Source organism: Arvicola amphibius, chromosome 8 (genome assembly GCF_903992535.2).
Source record: "Arvicola amphibius chromosome 8, mArvAmp1.2, whole genome shotgun sequence".
Taxonomy (NCBI): Eukaryota; Metazoa; Chordata; class Mammalia; order Rodentia; family Cricetidae; genus Arvicola; species Arvicola amphibius.
Window position 1 is genome coordinate 127,794,986 of NC_052054.1, and position 15,722 is coordinate 127,810,707.

Below are 15,722 nucleotides of genomic sequence, written 5' to 3' on the forward strand. Positions count from 1 at the left end.
TCAACTCTTTAAACTCAGATGACAAGACACTAAAAACACAAAATAAACCAACAGTGGTATGATTCTCACTATTTTCTTTTTGCTTTCCGATCATATGAGGCAAAGGACTTCCAGTGATCCCCCAAAAGTTCTAATCCATTAACCAGAGATTTTCTTTTGCTCCATTGACTGCCTTGATTTTCAGTGAGCCTTTGATTGAGACTGCTAAATCCCAGATGATATCAGGCACGTGGCCACTTAGCCAATTATGCAAGAAAACACAGAGACAAGAGTTAAGAAAAACCAAACAAAGCACAAAGCTACAACATTCTACATTAATAAAAGTTTTAATGTGCACTCAACTAAAAGATGCATATAAGGATGACAGAATCTCCGTTCACAGGCAGCTAACAGGATTAGAATTTATCAAACAAAAGTTCAGGTTGCGCATTTAAAGATTACAAACTATTAAAGTTGAAGGGGAAAAAAATAAAGTTAACAATGGAAGCATTAATGACCTTAAAATGGGATGGGGTGATTAAAGAAAGAATTCAAGTATTGTTGTAAAGTTTTTCAGACATCATCTCTGAAAAGCTGTGTTTCCCATCTTTGCATAGTGGAAACGAAGGACAGCACGTCACTTGGCAAAATTCCACAGCTCTATGTGATTCATGTTTCAAACATGCACCTATGTGTACTGCTCACTTAGCCGAGAGGAGTGGCTCTAGTCCAGTGGGCTCATGCACTACCCCAGTGAGCAAGGGCATTAGCAAGGGCGTTAGCGCACACCTCCTCATCCAGACACATGTCATTCGTCATCGCAGGAAAAGAATAGCCAGTGAGATGGGAACTCAGTCTTCATGAACAATGGCCAGCTTGTGCTCTGAATTCAAATGGATAAGGAGTATTCATACCATGAATAAATGGCATGTGCAAGAGAAAAGGTAGCAAAGGGTTAGAAACTTCATAACCTAACACCACTGAAAATGGCGCTAACCCATTGCGTACAGTACGACCGCACTCCCCTTTATGTCTGTGCACACATAGCTCAACACTTGTGCGTTTTACATACACGCACAGACAATTTAACACTGGAGCATAGGTTTGCCTACCTATGAAACTGTCAGTGTGACCAAAAGTTACACTGACATTTGTCATATGTACATAATATTTGGGGACCACTGTGGTCTGATTTAAAACACAGTAACATCGCACATTTACAATGTTGTTTGTGAAATGCTCAGAAGTTAACAATAGAGATCCGTTTTCTAACTGGCATGGTTTCGTGTCCAATCAAGTCACATGGTGCCTCGGAAATAGTGAAATGAGCGCAGTGTGGTTGTCAGCTGCTTGGTGTGCGTGGACCCCTTGACAATGCAACGACAGGGAGCAATGCCAAGTTACCTGAATTTCCTCCAACCTTCCTCCAAGCTGAGCCACTGCCTTTCCATAAAGGGGTGCAACCTGTGTCTTATAAAACCAGGAATAAGGCCAATAAACCTTATAGATAGCCCTGTTGTCGTTATATAAGCAAACAGCAAGTTCAAGCAAGAGACTGCATACCCGCATAGCACCTGATTCCCAGAAAGCCACCCGAGGATTCAGATGTTAGGTTATGGTCTGGGGTAGTATACAGCAATCAAGATGTATGTGCTGTGAGTGTGAAACTTCCATAACTAAAGATATCTGTGAGGGAAGAGGAGAAACTCCAGCTCTAAGCAGCCCATTTTCAGGAAATCCTCCCTTCTAGTCCAGAAGAATGTCAAACTCGCTGCTTGAGTCTTGTTGGAAAGGGGTTTAGAGCTAAGTGCAGATCTCGGGGGTTTAAATTCCAGATGGGGTTCGCTGAAGCCATCCTGCACAATTCTGAGGATCTAAAACAAAGACTAAAGCAGAGAATTTCTTCAGGAACCTGTTGCCCTAACACTTCAATGGACGCTATCCTGGCTATATGTTAAAGAAGGAATGGGGGAAGGAAAGGGAAGGGAAATCTAGAATCTCAGGAATGCCAAGATTCTCTCTCCCGAGCTACTGTAGGAAAAAGAGTGTGGGTTCATATGTGGTGGAACCCCATGACAGTCCCCCAGAGTCCACAGGCCAGATAAACACTGAGGGCCAAGCGAGCTCCCGAAATCACCAAGCTGAATGACAGGCCGAAATGACCAGAAGGCTACCCGCTGCTCTGCCCCATCGCGCTGGCGTTCTGAGGCGGGAAGATGAAGCATAAATGAAATTTGACAAAAATATATAGGAACAGAATGGAAAGCTTAACTTTTCTCCAAGCTTTCAACATTTAAAAGTTATTAATTTTTATTTAAGGCTTTAAGTTTCTCCTCCTTTCACATTTAAGACAGGGAAACCAAAAACTAAGATCATGAGCTTGGCACTTTTGTGATTCATTTGAGAAGGGTCTCTGTTTTCTTACATTATATACATGTGCTTACGGTGACATCAAAAATTTTAGACTAATCAGAACATATATACTCACATTTACATAATTGTTGTGTTCTTCATATGGGTTGTTTTGTGTCCTCTTTTTTTTTTTTTCTTAATTTTGGTTTCAAGCATAATAGCTTTGTTTTGTGCCCAAACTCCCTGTATCTGGGGCTACATCATCTGTGCTGTTAAGCAAGCCCAACAATCATTGGACATGTTATAAGAGAGGACAGAGAAAATGAAGGAAAGAAAACGAGAGAAAAGAAAGAAAAAGAGGATGTGGAGCAAGCAACAACTCATGTAGGGAGAATCTTCGCAAGGAAAACATTCCAGTATAGACAAGTGAAAATGGCATGTCAAAATCTCCTATTTCCATATTTACATTTATAAAAGAACTATACAACAACATTGTTCAAATTCCAGATCCTATTTCCAGAGGATGCTTGGTCCAGGGGAGAAAATGGTGGGGAAAGGGAATTCAGCAAGAGTGTAGTCTGGCTCAGTGCTGCCGTGGGTTGGTCTAGAGCAGGAGGGACACGGAGGTGAGGGAAAGGGATGGGGGGGGCGGGTGGAGAGGATACGGAAGGGGGATAGAGGGAGGAAGCGGTATCCAGGCCTAGGCAGCTTCTGTGTGTTCCTCTGTCATCTTCCCCTTAGGACTTGCATTGTGGGTTTTGCTGAAGATCGGCTTGCTAGCTTGGTGTTATATATGCCATGCAGTTTTTTTATCCTTTCCAAAATTGGATCTTCATGCCACTGGAGTTTGTCTTTGATAGCAAAGGGGAAAAATCATGCCAAATCACTTAGAAGATACTAGGTGTCAGCAGGCTAAAGGGAAAATCATTTGCTATGTGTTCTTTATTGCGCTTTGCTGTTCTTCCTTTCTCCTTTAGTTAGAAAGAAAAAAATAGAGGATTCTGAACAGTTTTTTTTTAATGACATGGTCTTTAACCCCCTCCCCTTTATGGACAGGTGACTGGAGGGTTTACTTGAAGTTATTTCCAAAAGGGACAGTTGTCTTGTACCCCATCCCCATTTCCACATTTAAGTTCTGTAGTTATTACCACCCAATGGTCTTGTTTCCAGACTTCAGAGTTCCGGCAGCATGGCTGAAAACCCATCACACCCAGAACCCAACAGTACAAGGTGGCCTTCCTCCAGTGCGGCTGACTCAGATGGGGCCTTGCTGAGTGGGATCGAACCTCCTCTTCTTGACGTTTCTTCCAGAGTACATTAAAAGAAGATTCGGGAAAAGGGAAAGAAAAGCCACAATATTAATCAGATGATGTTGTAGGATAACGGATGGCAACAACAATGGTGCTAGTTCCAGAGCAGAGTAACCAGCTCACACGGAGGCAGTCTCCAGAGTAACCCAGAATACGGAAGAGCTAATTGTGCTGGAATGGCTTCCCACTCCCTCATAAGATGACAAACTTTGGGGAGGATCAAGAGAAACTTCATTTTCAATCACAAATGGACTAATTCCAGAGGTAAATGCCATTGCTAATTGATTAGAGGAAAAGCACTACAGGATAGCCTCCCAAGGGAACTAAGAACAACCCGGAAGGTCCTGTAGGTGTTTCCCCCAAGCCCCCAGAGTTCTGTAGCAATGGAAGGCTCTCATATAGGTGGCAAAAAAAGCCTGGCTGTGCCTGGTTATTTCTGCCTTGGCTGTGTCAGGTTGTATTCCACTATGGAACAAGCACTTTTAATGGCGGATAGTTGGCAGACAGAGTGCACGGGGAGGTGGTACACTCAGGAGAATGAACACAGGCTGGGTTAGCCAAGCAAATGCAGCAGTTAAGCTTTGCCGAGAGGAGCAAGTTCAAATGCCTTGCTCATAGTGTCCAGTCTCCTAAAAAGTGACTCCTGTGCAGAGAGAGAAAGAGAGAGAGAGAGAGAGAGAGAGAGAGAGAGAGAGAGAGAGAGAGAGAGAGAGAATCAGCAAGGCACAACAAGGCAACAACATGAGTTGACTATAACCTCCCCATGGTCTGGCTTCATGTGGGGCATCAAGCAAGGGGCTCATGCATTAGTCTGCAGACTGGCGGGCGCAACACTGCCGCCACCAAGGCATCATGCAAAACTGGAGACTGAGGAGCCCTCTGCTCCCTCATTCCCACGCCCACATACTCAGGGCCAACTGGATGCCTTCACAGGCCCTAAGCACCAAAACATTGCAGCAGACTCCTCCTCACCCACGTCCTTCCAAACAAAACACAAGCAAAGCTTGAAGTAGGCAGAAAAGTGCCCTGCAAAGTTCCTGTCTTTCCCAGAAGACCCTCTTGGCTGCTCCTCTTTCGTAACATCAAGCATTGCCATCTGCAACAAAAATATCCCTTTTCTTTTTCTGAAACTGCCATTGGAAAGTTTTTTCATGAAAGCTTGGACATGTTGTATTCTGGCTTAAGGACTTAATTCACTGCTGTAAACACTCTTTGCACTAGGGTTGCTGACTTTTCTTACCACCCAGACCTCTGTGAAGGTCTTGAACACAGGCATCACTGACTGCGCCGGAAGCATAGGTAAGGATGCGTGGGACATCTCTAAAGTGTGTCTGTCACCAAATGAACTTTGTGGAACTCGGGACCTGCATCTGCCATCAAGACCCGTGCTCTCTGAGAAGATGTTTAAGAGAGGTAATTCCTACTAAAGACTCATGGAAGAGAAACACCAACTGTCTGACCTTGAGAAATTCGCCCTGAGGACCAGGGACCCTACCCAAGTCAGCTGCCTGTTGATGGAACTCAGAAGAACCATCAAACTAGCTCAACATGTCAACCCAGAGGACAGAACAAACCCAGTGAGCACTGAACAGGTTGTGCCCTCACTACACAACTTCGGATTCTTTAATTCATGTAGCTACTGTTCAAGGCTGGAACCAAACTAGGCAGCCTGTTTTTAAGGAGAGATCTAAAATTCTCATTCAGCCTAGCACCCAGGAAACTCTAGTGTCCAAAGTGTGTGTTCCTCTTAAATGTAGGTTTTGAAGCTTAGATTGCACTCTCCCATAGAACAACAGTCTACAGGGTTACCAGGATCTTAGGCCAGACTAAGAAGTCGTTACCCTACTGGAGCCCCATGTTTTCACTGAACGTACCAACAGCAGACTGGAGGACATTATCTCTTCCACTGAAGTCCCAGCAGTGGAGAAAGCAAGCTGCAGCACAGGGGAGAGGAAAACCAGAGATGAGCAGAGAAAGAACCCTGCAAGCCCTCTGTGAGGTTCCTTCATAGTTAAACCATACAGCCACTAGGGGCCACTATACATTGAACACTGCCTGCTCTGGATTTTCTACATGTTCATAAGGCTCTTTCCGTTGAGCTTTAGTATGAAAGTGAAAACTATAGTATATGGGTCCTTGATGGCTCCCTTCCCAAACTGTTTTGTCTGAATGCCCTCTGCTCACTGAATTTTGAAGGTAACTTTGCTATTACAACCAGAAAGGTATTTCTGGATCATCGTAAAATATCAACACGATCCCTTAGGATTACCATGACACCATGTTTACCAGTCTTTTTGTACTTGTGGGAAATCTAAGCTTTTGCCTAAATGTATGTAATTATATACATCCACATGACATTAAGATCTCTAGGTAACAGCAGATGGGTCTTCTGACAAGGATGGAGAGTTAGCCACTACTACAGCCTTTAACAGAAATATGTGTGAATGTTGTGCCTGGACGGATGTAAGTGTGTCGTTCATGCCCAATGCCCTGGAATTGAGGAAGAGAGCACCAGCTCGGCCGGAACTGGAGTTTTAGAGAGTTGCAAGCTACCATGTGGGGACCAAAGCCCAGTCCTCTGAAAGAGCATAGAGTGCTCTTCACTGCCGACCCACCTCTAGCCACTTATTGTCACCAAAGACCCCCCAACATACACTTAACCTCTAGGCCACCTTGCATTGAACTCATTTCCTTGGGGGTTTGAGTCAGGAAAGTCATGTTCTCGGTTGGCCTGGCATCATGATGTATGAAGAATAAAGGGTCTAATCCAAGGGTCTTGGACAATAAGGAAATGTGGCTCTGCACTGGAATATGACATGGAATTTAGAAGCGAAAGCAACAATTTAGTTATTCTGCTCATAGAGAAACTGAATAAAATTTATTCCACTTCCTAACTTCAAGAAAGTTAAAATAATTCCCTTCCCCATCAAGACTCAGTTATTTTTCTGGCTATAGCCCATTCACCTGTCATTTTAGAAGAGGACCAATTATGACAATCTTTTATTTGGATAAGAAATGGAATACAATGGAGCCTAGGCTAACAAAAAAATGGTTTCGAGCTAAGAGAAAGTGCTAAAGCAAGTGCTTCCTCAGAGAGAGAGATGAGAGAGTAGTTTTTCCGGACGATGCCTTAGCAGACCGAGAGATGAGAGTTGAGGAGCTGTGATGAGAAGAGAGAGAGCCGCCTGTGATAATCACAGGCTCTGATAAAGAGCCATCTCAGCAGGAACTGCTCCAAGAGGGCTTATAACCGCCCGTATAGTCTCTGCTGGCAATGGTGGAAACCTGTTTGCCATTGGGACCTATGGAGATCAGGTGGGATAGTGGGCCAAGTGATAGTTTTCCAATATGAAGACATTGTAACATGGTGGAAGGGCCCACTCTCACTCTGGCATCAACGCCAGCAAACTACCTCACTGTCAGCTTCATGTCCTTCTCTTGCCCTGCCAAGAACTTTGTTTTCCCCATAGCTATCACTTGAAATATTGGTAAATATTGTGCACATGGGCTCACATCTAAATTCTTGGGTTCAAACTTTGGGTGCTGTGCTGAATGGTCTTAAACTCGACACAGCTCGAGTCAGACAGAGGGATGAGCCTCAACTCAGGCAAGCCTATAGGCAATCTTAAATAATGCTTGATGGGGGAGGGGCCAGAGCATTGTAGGTGGGGCATCCCCTGGCTGGTGGACCTGGGTTCTATAAGAAAGCAGGCTGAGCAAGTCATGAGGAGCAAGCCAGAAAGCAGGACTCCTCCATGGCCTCGGTATTAGTTCCTGCCTACAGGTTCCTTCCCTGTTTTAATTCCTGTTCTGGCTTCCTTCAATGGTAGACTATAATACAGAAGTGTAAAACTAATAAACCCTCTCCCCCCCCAAGTTGTTTTCTGGTCATGGTGTTTCGTTGCAGCAGTAGTAACCCTAACTAAGACAGGGGTGTTACATTCTTCAATGTAATAATAGCAGCACAGTTAATTTTTTTTTAATGCATGTGCAAAATCTAGTTCCATTTTCCCTAAGCTTAGGGGAAGATGCTACTAAAATAATCTATCGTCTACTTTATGTGTTCAAATGTCCAGTAAAAGCCAGTTACTCTAGTAGTTTGGGTATCATTATTACTCAGCATGAATTAGGGATCAGGGGCCCGTGGGTCAACCAGGACAGAGTTAGAGACTCCCTCACCACAGCTCACAACTTCATTCTGTAGAGGAAGAGGAAAAGGATGGAGCCAAGAAAAAAAAAAGGAGGTTCAGGAAGAAGCGGGCAGGTTGGTGTGCCAAAGCCTGTGTTTGTTTTCCACATAATGCCTCAGAAGTAACCACAAGATTCTCAACACCTGGAAACTTGGCCATTCAGTCATGCCTTAGTACCCTCCAGACCTCAAAACGGAGTCTGAATTTACCCAACATTACTGCATGCCCATTTGACATTACTCTATATATCTGAATGCATGAATGTCATAACAGGAATCCCAACAAAGAGTACTTTTTTCTTTTTGGGGGGAATTCTACAACTTGGTATGTGGATGGCCTGTGTACATTAACCAAGGGTTTCAGACTCTATGATCTAAAAAGAAGCAGCCTAAATTTGTGTTAATTTCAGATCACAATACTTCTGATACATTTGCATAACGTTATGAACATAAAGTGCCCCCCTCCCACATATCCACATCCTCCCAAAGTCCTGTCCTTCAACATCTAAGGCACAAGTGTGCTGTAAAAATCAACGAGACAGTGGTGACTGGCAGCGCTGTGTCTCCTGCCTGGCTCTGTGCCTGTCCAGGTAAAGCGTGGCTGTGACCCTCCTCCACATCTAACCCACTCAGCAAATCACACTAAGGGGAGGTGACAGCAGGGAAAAGTGCTGTCACCTGTTTACCCACCCACAAAGGTTTCCGGCAACTTTGCTCTCTCTGCTTCCAGGAATAATGCCCCCATTTCAGGAAGGATTTCCAACAGTGCTATCTAGAACAATCTTCTTTACCAGCTATTTCCAATTTCTGCTTCTAAAGGAAACTTTTTATTTACACTGAACTCAGTGACGCTCTGAAACGCTTCCCACTCAGTACTTCAAATTATCTCCATTCGTCTTCAAAACTGTCCAAGTGGTGGGAAAACGTGAGCATGATTGCTGAGCACAGACAGCCTTCCATTGTGAGGTAGGAATAACAATTCCCAGCTCAATAAGAACTACCAGGCCTCGGCAAGATCTAAAGTAAACAGCGTGGCAACTCGTAGCATGGAGTACAAGAGCGTCTCCAAATTCCAGTTCCAGAAGTTAAACAAAGGAGAAGTTAAAGCTTTGAGAAACACTCTCGGTCAGCTGTCCCCAAGGCATCAAAGTCTTTACAGCACACTTTGTGCAGGATTGTGCCTTTCTACACTTTATCAGAAGTGACAGCAGGAAATCAAAAGGGGCTTTAACTGTGCTCACCAGGAATGGTCCCTGTACCACAGTCCCCACACAAAGTTGGCTGAGCCGGTTATGAAGCCTTGCTTGGTTGACAGTGTCAACCCCTCACCCTGTGCCCTGCTCTTCTGGTGACTGCACAGCTCTCTTAGATGGAAATCGTTCGCACAGAGCCCAACCCACAAATCGACACAGTGATAAAGGCTTCTCCCCAGGACATGCGGTTCAAGCTGAGAGCCAGCCAGGCTGCTGTTTGAGGTCCTGCTACAGAACAATGCGCTCTCATCAAGAACAAAGAAACAGTGCATCTGGCATCGCATGGCATGGCGTTGGGTGGCCATGAAGCGCAGGAGACAGTTTCTTGGGCCTTTGAAATGAATGCTTCTTAAAGCTAAGGAGGCGAACGCCACAGTATGAGCCGACTTTCTTTTCTGGAGGCGTATGTATTTTTTTTTTAAAAGGAAGCATTATAAATAGAATGCACAATTTCTATAATATATAGTGACTTTTTCACAGTAGTGGGGCACTAAGAAAAGTTTTCCCCTGCAATGGGGAAAAATCCAAAGAAAAACGCACCACTTCTGAGATTCCCCTTATGTGATCCAGGATGGACAATGGTCTAAAATGAGAAGAAATCCAAATATGAGGGGCCTGCTCAGTTTGCATGTTTCTGCCAGCGTGCTGACGAGGAAAGTACTATTTCACTGAGCGCGACTTTCTAGACAGCTGCGTAGAAAGCAAGCTCCATTCGATAAACATTCCAAGTAGAAGCCCCTGAAACGCTATGGACCTATTCATTAAATCTTAACACTGTAATAAATTAGCAGAAAAAGGTTCATTTATTTTGATCACATCTTTTCTTTCATAATCAACTTCTAATAATAATGTTTTAACTGGTTTAATGAAGGCCACTACACATTCATGCCAAATAAAGCTTCTTCCACTGAGTGGCTGGATGGAAGCAAAGTGGGGGCTTTGGTTTGACTACAGGTTTTATTTCCCACTTAAATTCATCCCAAACAATATGGATGAAACTTAATTTATGAAAGAGACTATAAGGCAGAGGAAGGCTTACCTACAAATAATAAAAACCAAATCACCAGAGATCAAAACATATGGAAGTGACTCTCTATTAAATCTGAGATTCAAAATATCCAAAATAGATAAACCATAAATAGGTTTAAAAATGTTAAACACAATAGGGTTTATCTGTGATTATGCAGTATGGTCTACTTTAATAATCTTGGTTATCAATATGCAATCTAAATTAAAAGTCATTATGAAAGCATAGCAGGCCACTCAGCTATGTAAATGTTACAGTAAAGGCCACAAAGCCATTGCTTTCAAATTTTGTTGGTTAGAGAAATAATAAAAGTATTTTTTCAAGTAGGTTGTAAGTAATGAAGGTCTTCAAATTACAAAGTTGCATGTTAGGTGGTGGCTGAGGTTGTAGCTAACCCCTGTGACTGACTAGAATCAGTGCCTAGCAGAAACAATTAGGAATTTATGTACACTTATGTCCAATATGTCTCCATGGTCACATAACTGTACCCAAAAGCACCCCCGGAGACTTGCTCCCACAAGCAAGGAAGTCTCCTACTTAAGTGCTCTGGCTTCACATTCAAGTGACCACCTTCCATTGCCAATGCTTCCCTGTCTGCCTGCAGATGGCATTTGAAGCTCATGTCCTTCGTTTTCAGCCCACTGCTGGGTAAAAGCACATTCTTTTTGTGGTTGTGCTCTTAACAACAAAGTCTCGTAGCAGGAACTCAAAACCAGGTTATGTAAGCAGAAAAGAGAGGTGCCCGAGCCACAGAGAAAAAGACATGCGGCATTGCTTACTTAAATCCCCAGCCTGTGCCCCCAAGGACAATAGCTGCTACCAGGATGGCACCAGCGATGGAGCCTATTATGAGATTGGTGGCACTAGGACCTGTGACAAAGGATCATGGGAAGAAAGTCATGTGAGCCAACTACTTTCATTACCACAAGGGAAAGGCAGGTAAGCAGCTTCAGGAACTAAACCCCTGCTGTGCAAAGTCCCTAAATGTGTTTGTTCATTGCTTTCTTGTGTTAGCTTTAATTCCATGCCGGATGCCTCCATCAGTGATTGATTGGATTAGTTGCCTTTGAATCTACCCTTTCTTTGCCACTGACGTTAAATTCATCTTCCTGAAAACCTGAAACAGAGCAGCACCATCTGCTTTCAGGGCACGTGTGTTGTCTTTTCCTCCTCTTTCCCCGTATCATAAATCAAACAGGTTTGTGCAAATACAGAACACGGCTCCATTAGCACTAGCTCCAGCTGATTGTCAAATACAGGAGATAAATGATCCTGTGACCGTGCTTCTCCAAACAACAAGACAACCAACACAGCACATTCTTGATTTTTTTTTGTTGTTGTTGTTCTATACTAGGAGACAGGAAGAATTTAGCCAGAAAAAGTCAACCAATAAAGATTTGGCTTTGAAATTTTGTCTTCAGATATTTCTTCCTGGTTCTTCAGTGTTAAACCCCCCAAATGGGCTTGCAGGTACAGGAGACCTAAAATTTATAAAAGTAATCTCTAGGAAACAGAGGAGGGGAAAGATTTCTTTATATTCCATTTGAGAATATCTTTTAAATTTTCATTTCTCACTGAGAAATCTGAAATGTGGCAACATATTTAAAAAGTGGAGAGGACGTCAAAGACGACAACATAGTGAAGAGACCACCATTGATAAGTTGGTAGAAATTACAGTAACTCTACTCTTCTCCTGCATTCGTCCCTTAAAGATCAAAACAAAGTTATACGTAGTTTAGATGTTTAAACTAAGAATGAAATTTCACATCCTCTAAGATCTACTATGTATACGCATAGCAGTGCAATACCCAAATACCTTCAAGTGCTAGCAACATATACCTGCCCATAAGTCACAACTAGACAAATTTGCTGGTTTTCCTAAAACCCTTAGGTTTATTACAGACATTCATTGCCAGACAGAAGAATCTTTCTTCTCTCTTCATAGTAGTGAACGCCATTGCTTACATTATCACAACTGTGATGGCTCTGCCCAGAAACTACGTAGAACGAGAGGTGGGAGTGTGTGTGTAGAGGGTGGTACAACAGAGTTGCAAGATGGGGTCATCTTTGGTTCCTGGGTTTTGACATGCTCTTAAAACACAGAGGGTCTATAGAACATGAATCTCAGTGGCCTCTGGAGACAGATCGAGGAATAACAGCAATGAGAATGATAAATGCCTTTGAAAGACTGTATAGTGAGCACCAACTCCACTCATATTTGACATATCTCACTGATTCCTCACCAAGGAACATGTGAGGCAGGAATGTGGGCCATCCTGACTTCAAGACTTGTGTTATAAATCAAGGGTCAGCAGACCAAATTTGTCCTCACTAACTGATAGGGCAAAGACATTTTGCTGTAGCAAAGCCATGGTTTTTTTTAAACCTATATACTGGCTATGGCTGCTTTGGGCAGCAACATTGAATGGTTGTGATGGATACCTTGCAGCTAGGAAGACAAAACTATGGACACCTGGCCCGTCACAGAAAGTTGGTGAATGACTGCTCTGACGAAACTTCACTCTACTTCCCACATTTCCTTCCACTTCTCCACGGTGCAATCTGAAGAAATCGCTTCTTCAAAAGTAGTCATAGTACCATGTATGCACCTACACTTAAGTCAACCTGCATTTTGTTGGCTCAGAAAACGGGTTGGAATCAAATTCAATACAGAATCCATGATAAGTGATTCCTGGTGTACAGCTCTAAACTAAGGAATAGAAATTTAGAAGTTAAATCTGCCCCTGGAAGCCTTATTGATTAAGTGAACATCGTACTATCAATTATTCCAGGAAGTATTAAAACTCTCTTGTACTATATGGTTCTATTTTCTAAAAATTTATTACTTATCAATTACAAATAAATGGAACTTGATGGGGGAAAGACAGTAAGCCACTAGAGAAAACATTCATGAAACAAGAACAACATTACTTATTTTTATGGAAAACAATGTACACTTACACACTTACCTGTCACAAGCATAAATAGCAACAAATTAGCCACACTGGAAAGGATGGATGGGAACAAATGCTGGCAACAGGGCTGTTTACAACAAAGGTTTGTTTTTTGGTGTGTGTGATGGGACCTATCCATCTCTAAGGCTTGAAGGATGACCAGAATTTACTGCTTTGGCTGTATCAGAAGGCACTGAAACTGTGGCCAGTAAGCGTCAATTGAGAGGATCTTTTAAAAACTACCTTTCTTCTTTGAAGAATTTCACATAAATTTCCATGCCTAGAATTTGTCCCTGGGATAGGAACATTTAGCCAACAGTCACAAGGTGCAAGTTCTTGTAGTCAAACATATTAGCACTGTTACATGCTTCATTTTCTCACGATAAAAAGAAATACAAGCCCCTTTCCAGTGTTCCTCCCTCTCTCCTGATCTAACTAGCTTCACAGACTATATTGATGAAACTTGAGTTAAAGGGCATAGTGCTAAACTGGGCATGAGAGCTCATATCTGCAATAGCACTTAGGAATCTGAGGCAGAAGGATTGCTGCAACGTCAAGGCTAGCCTTGGCTACACAGTAAGTACCAGATGAACAAAGCAGTTGAGAGACAAGACTCTGTCTCAATATCATTCTGGAAAGACCCAAGGCTAGCAAGGCCTTCTGACTATAGTAGAACAGCTTCATGTATACCCTACACACCTGCTCCCCTCCTACTGCTATCTTGTGCCCAAATTGCCTGACTCGAGTATGTAAGGAGAGCTGATGTGTCCCCAAATAGTGCAACTGAGGGCTGTGCTCACAGTGGCCATGCACACTCTTTGGGCTAAGTCAAGGATAGCTGGTGTCTCCTTAAGACTCTGATAATTCATTCTTTGGCCACTATAAAGTGCTAGCAGAACCCCAGTACACAGAAACACAATGTGTGAAGGGTGGTTCCTGCCGTGTGTGTGTGTGTGTGTGTGTGTGTGTGTGTGTGTGTGTAAATGCTCTCTGGGTAATGAAGAGAAACAGGCTTCTGATAAGCTAGCCAGCGCCTAGCAACCTCAGCCATCCGGAGGGTGTGGATCAAGGGCAGCGAGAGAGCTAACTCAAGCCTCAGGAGCGTTTAATGGGTAAGTGACACACGACACACTGGGTAGACACCGCATATTTGAAAGACAAACCAAGCAGATGATTTGCAGCTGTTCCCTAAGGTTGTGTGGGTTTGAAATCAATATATTTTCATTTTTCATGTTCCTTGCTCCAGTGTTTATGAAAACTTCAAAGCTGAACTATGAACCAATGTTATAACAACAAAAAAGAAAAAAGAATAAGAAAGCAGTGTCCTTAATATCTTCTTTTGAAAAACTGAATTGAAGCCCTCTATATCATTCTAAACAAATAGAAAAGCAACCAGTGGCTATCATTATCACCATCTTTAAAAAGTGTGATAGCTGTTGGTATTTCTAACTGTATACAGATATATATAGATTAATTTGAGTGGTAAAGGTAAATTTATTATAATGCTTCTATAAAACTCTCACACAAAATCATTTTGCCAATTAATAGAAAAAATTAAGATCTGTACAAGTGGGAGAGTAAAGGAAGTTTTGGGCTCTTGCCTTAATTGTAAATAAGTACCCCAACATTGTTTTATGCCCCACATTGTTCCAGACAGGAGAAGGTTCTAAAGTGCATGAGAAAATCACAAGACACAAAGACGTCCACATCACCACAGATCACAGCAGCACAGGAACGACCAACAAGACAAAACACGGAAGGGCCAGGGATCAAGCATCACCTCATACACCAAGAACCAAAGAAAGACACGCAGAAACTCACGAGGGTATGCTTACTCTATGCCCCACCCTGTGCCTCCAAAAATCACCCCCAGGGCCAGAATGGTGCCAGCTACAGCCCCTATGAGCCTGCTTGTGGCCATGTTCACTGTGTGGAGGGAAAACGGAGATTTTTTTTTAACAAAGGAAATCACACACTGATTTCACTATCATACAAAATAATCTCTCCAGGAAATGCTTTGAAAGGTAGCTAGATGTGGATATCTTTGCTTTTAAAGTTTGAAAATAAGATGGACATACACTGGAGAATATATGAAATAATTTTTATCTTCATACTCTATATGCCCTGCTTTAAAGAATAATCCCTTTAAATATTTTTAAGAAAAAAATATTTTTAAGCTCATAACTAGCCCAATTTGAGTTATACTTCTTAGCAGTATGAAGTAAAATTTAATTATATTACAGCAAATCTGTTTAATTATAAACTAAACATTAATGCATATTTTTTCAAACTGCAAAATATACTTAACATCATCTAAATGAAGAACGCATTATCTAATTTTTTGAAAAGACATTCAAAAGAGTAGCTTTGAAATTCTGTGCAATTTTCCTGGGAAGTTATTAGAGGGTATATTCTGAATAACTACAAAGTTTGGATTTCAGTCATAGGAAATGGACATTTGGTTCTTTGGCCACAGATTCCAGCATCTATCTGTGTGCTGAGAGGAAGCCAGGGTCTCTGAAAACTGTAGAGGTTGCTGTAGGACCACCAGACAGTTATTGCTGCACAGCAGAAACACTCAACACCATGCACCACCACTTCTGTGCAACGCTTGCAAGTGCTGGCAAGCAGCCCTGGAACAGGTAAACACCCAACACT

At 42.6% G+C, this 15,722-nt stretch overlaps 1 protein-coding gene across 1 annotated transcript in view; it reads right to left on the bottom strand.

Moving 5' to 3' along the window:
• Positions 1-391: 391 nt before the first annotated feature.
• The window catches only part of Adam23 (ADAM metallopeptidase domain 23), a 159,461-nt gene continuing 144,130 nt past the window's right edge, over positions 392-15,722 (bottom strand). Inside the window, exons 25-26 of the mRNA XM_042055634.1 lie at positions 10,890-10,980; positions 392-3,635 (exon numbers count right to left, since the gene is read on the bottom strand). Of these exons, the coding sequence (XP_041911568.1) occupies positions 3,587-3,635; positions 10,890-10,980 (140 nt within the window). The 3' untranslated portion in view covers positions 392-3,586. The remainder of the gene's footprint in view (positions 3,636-10,889; positions 10,981-15,722) is intronic.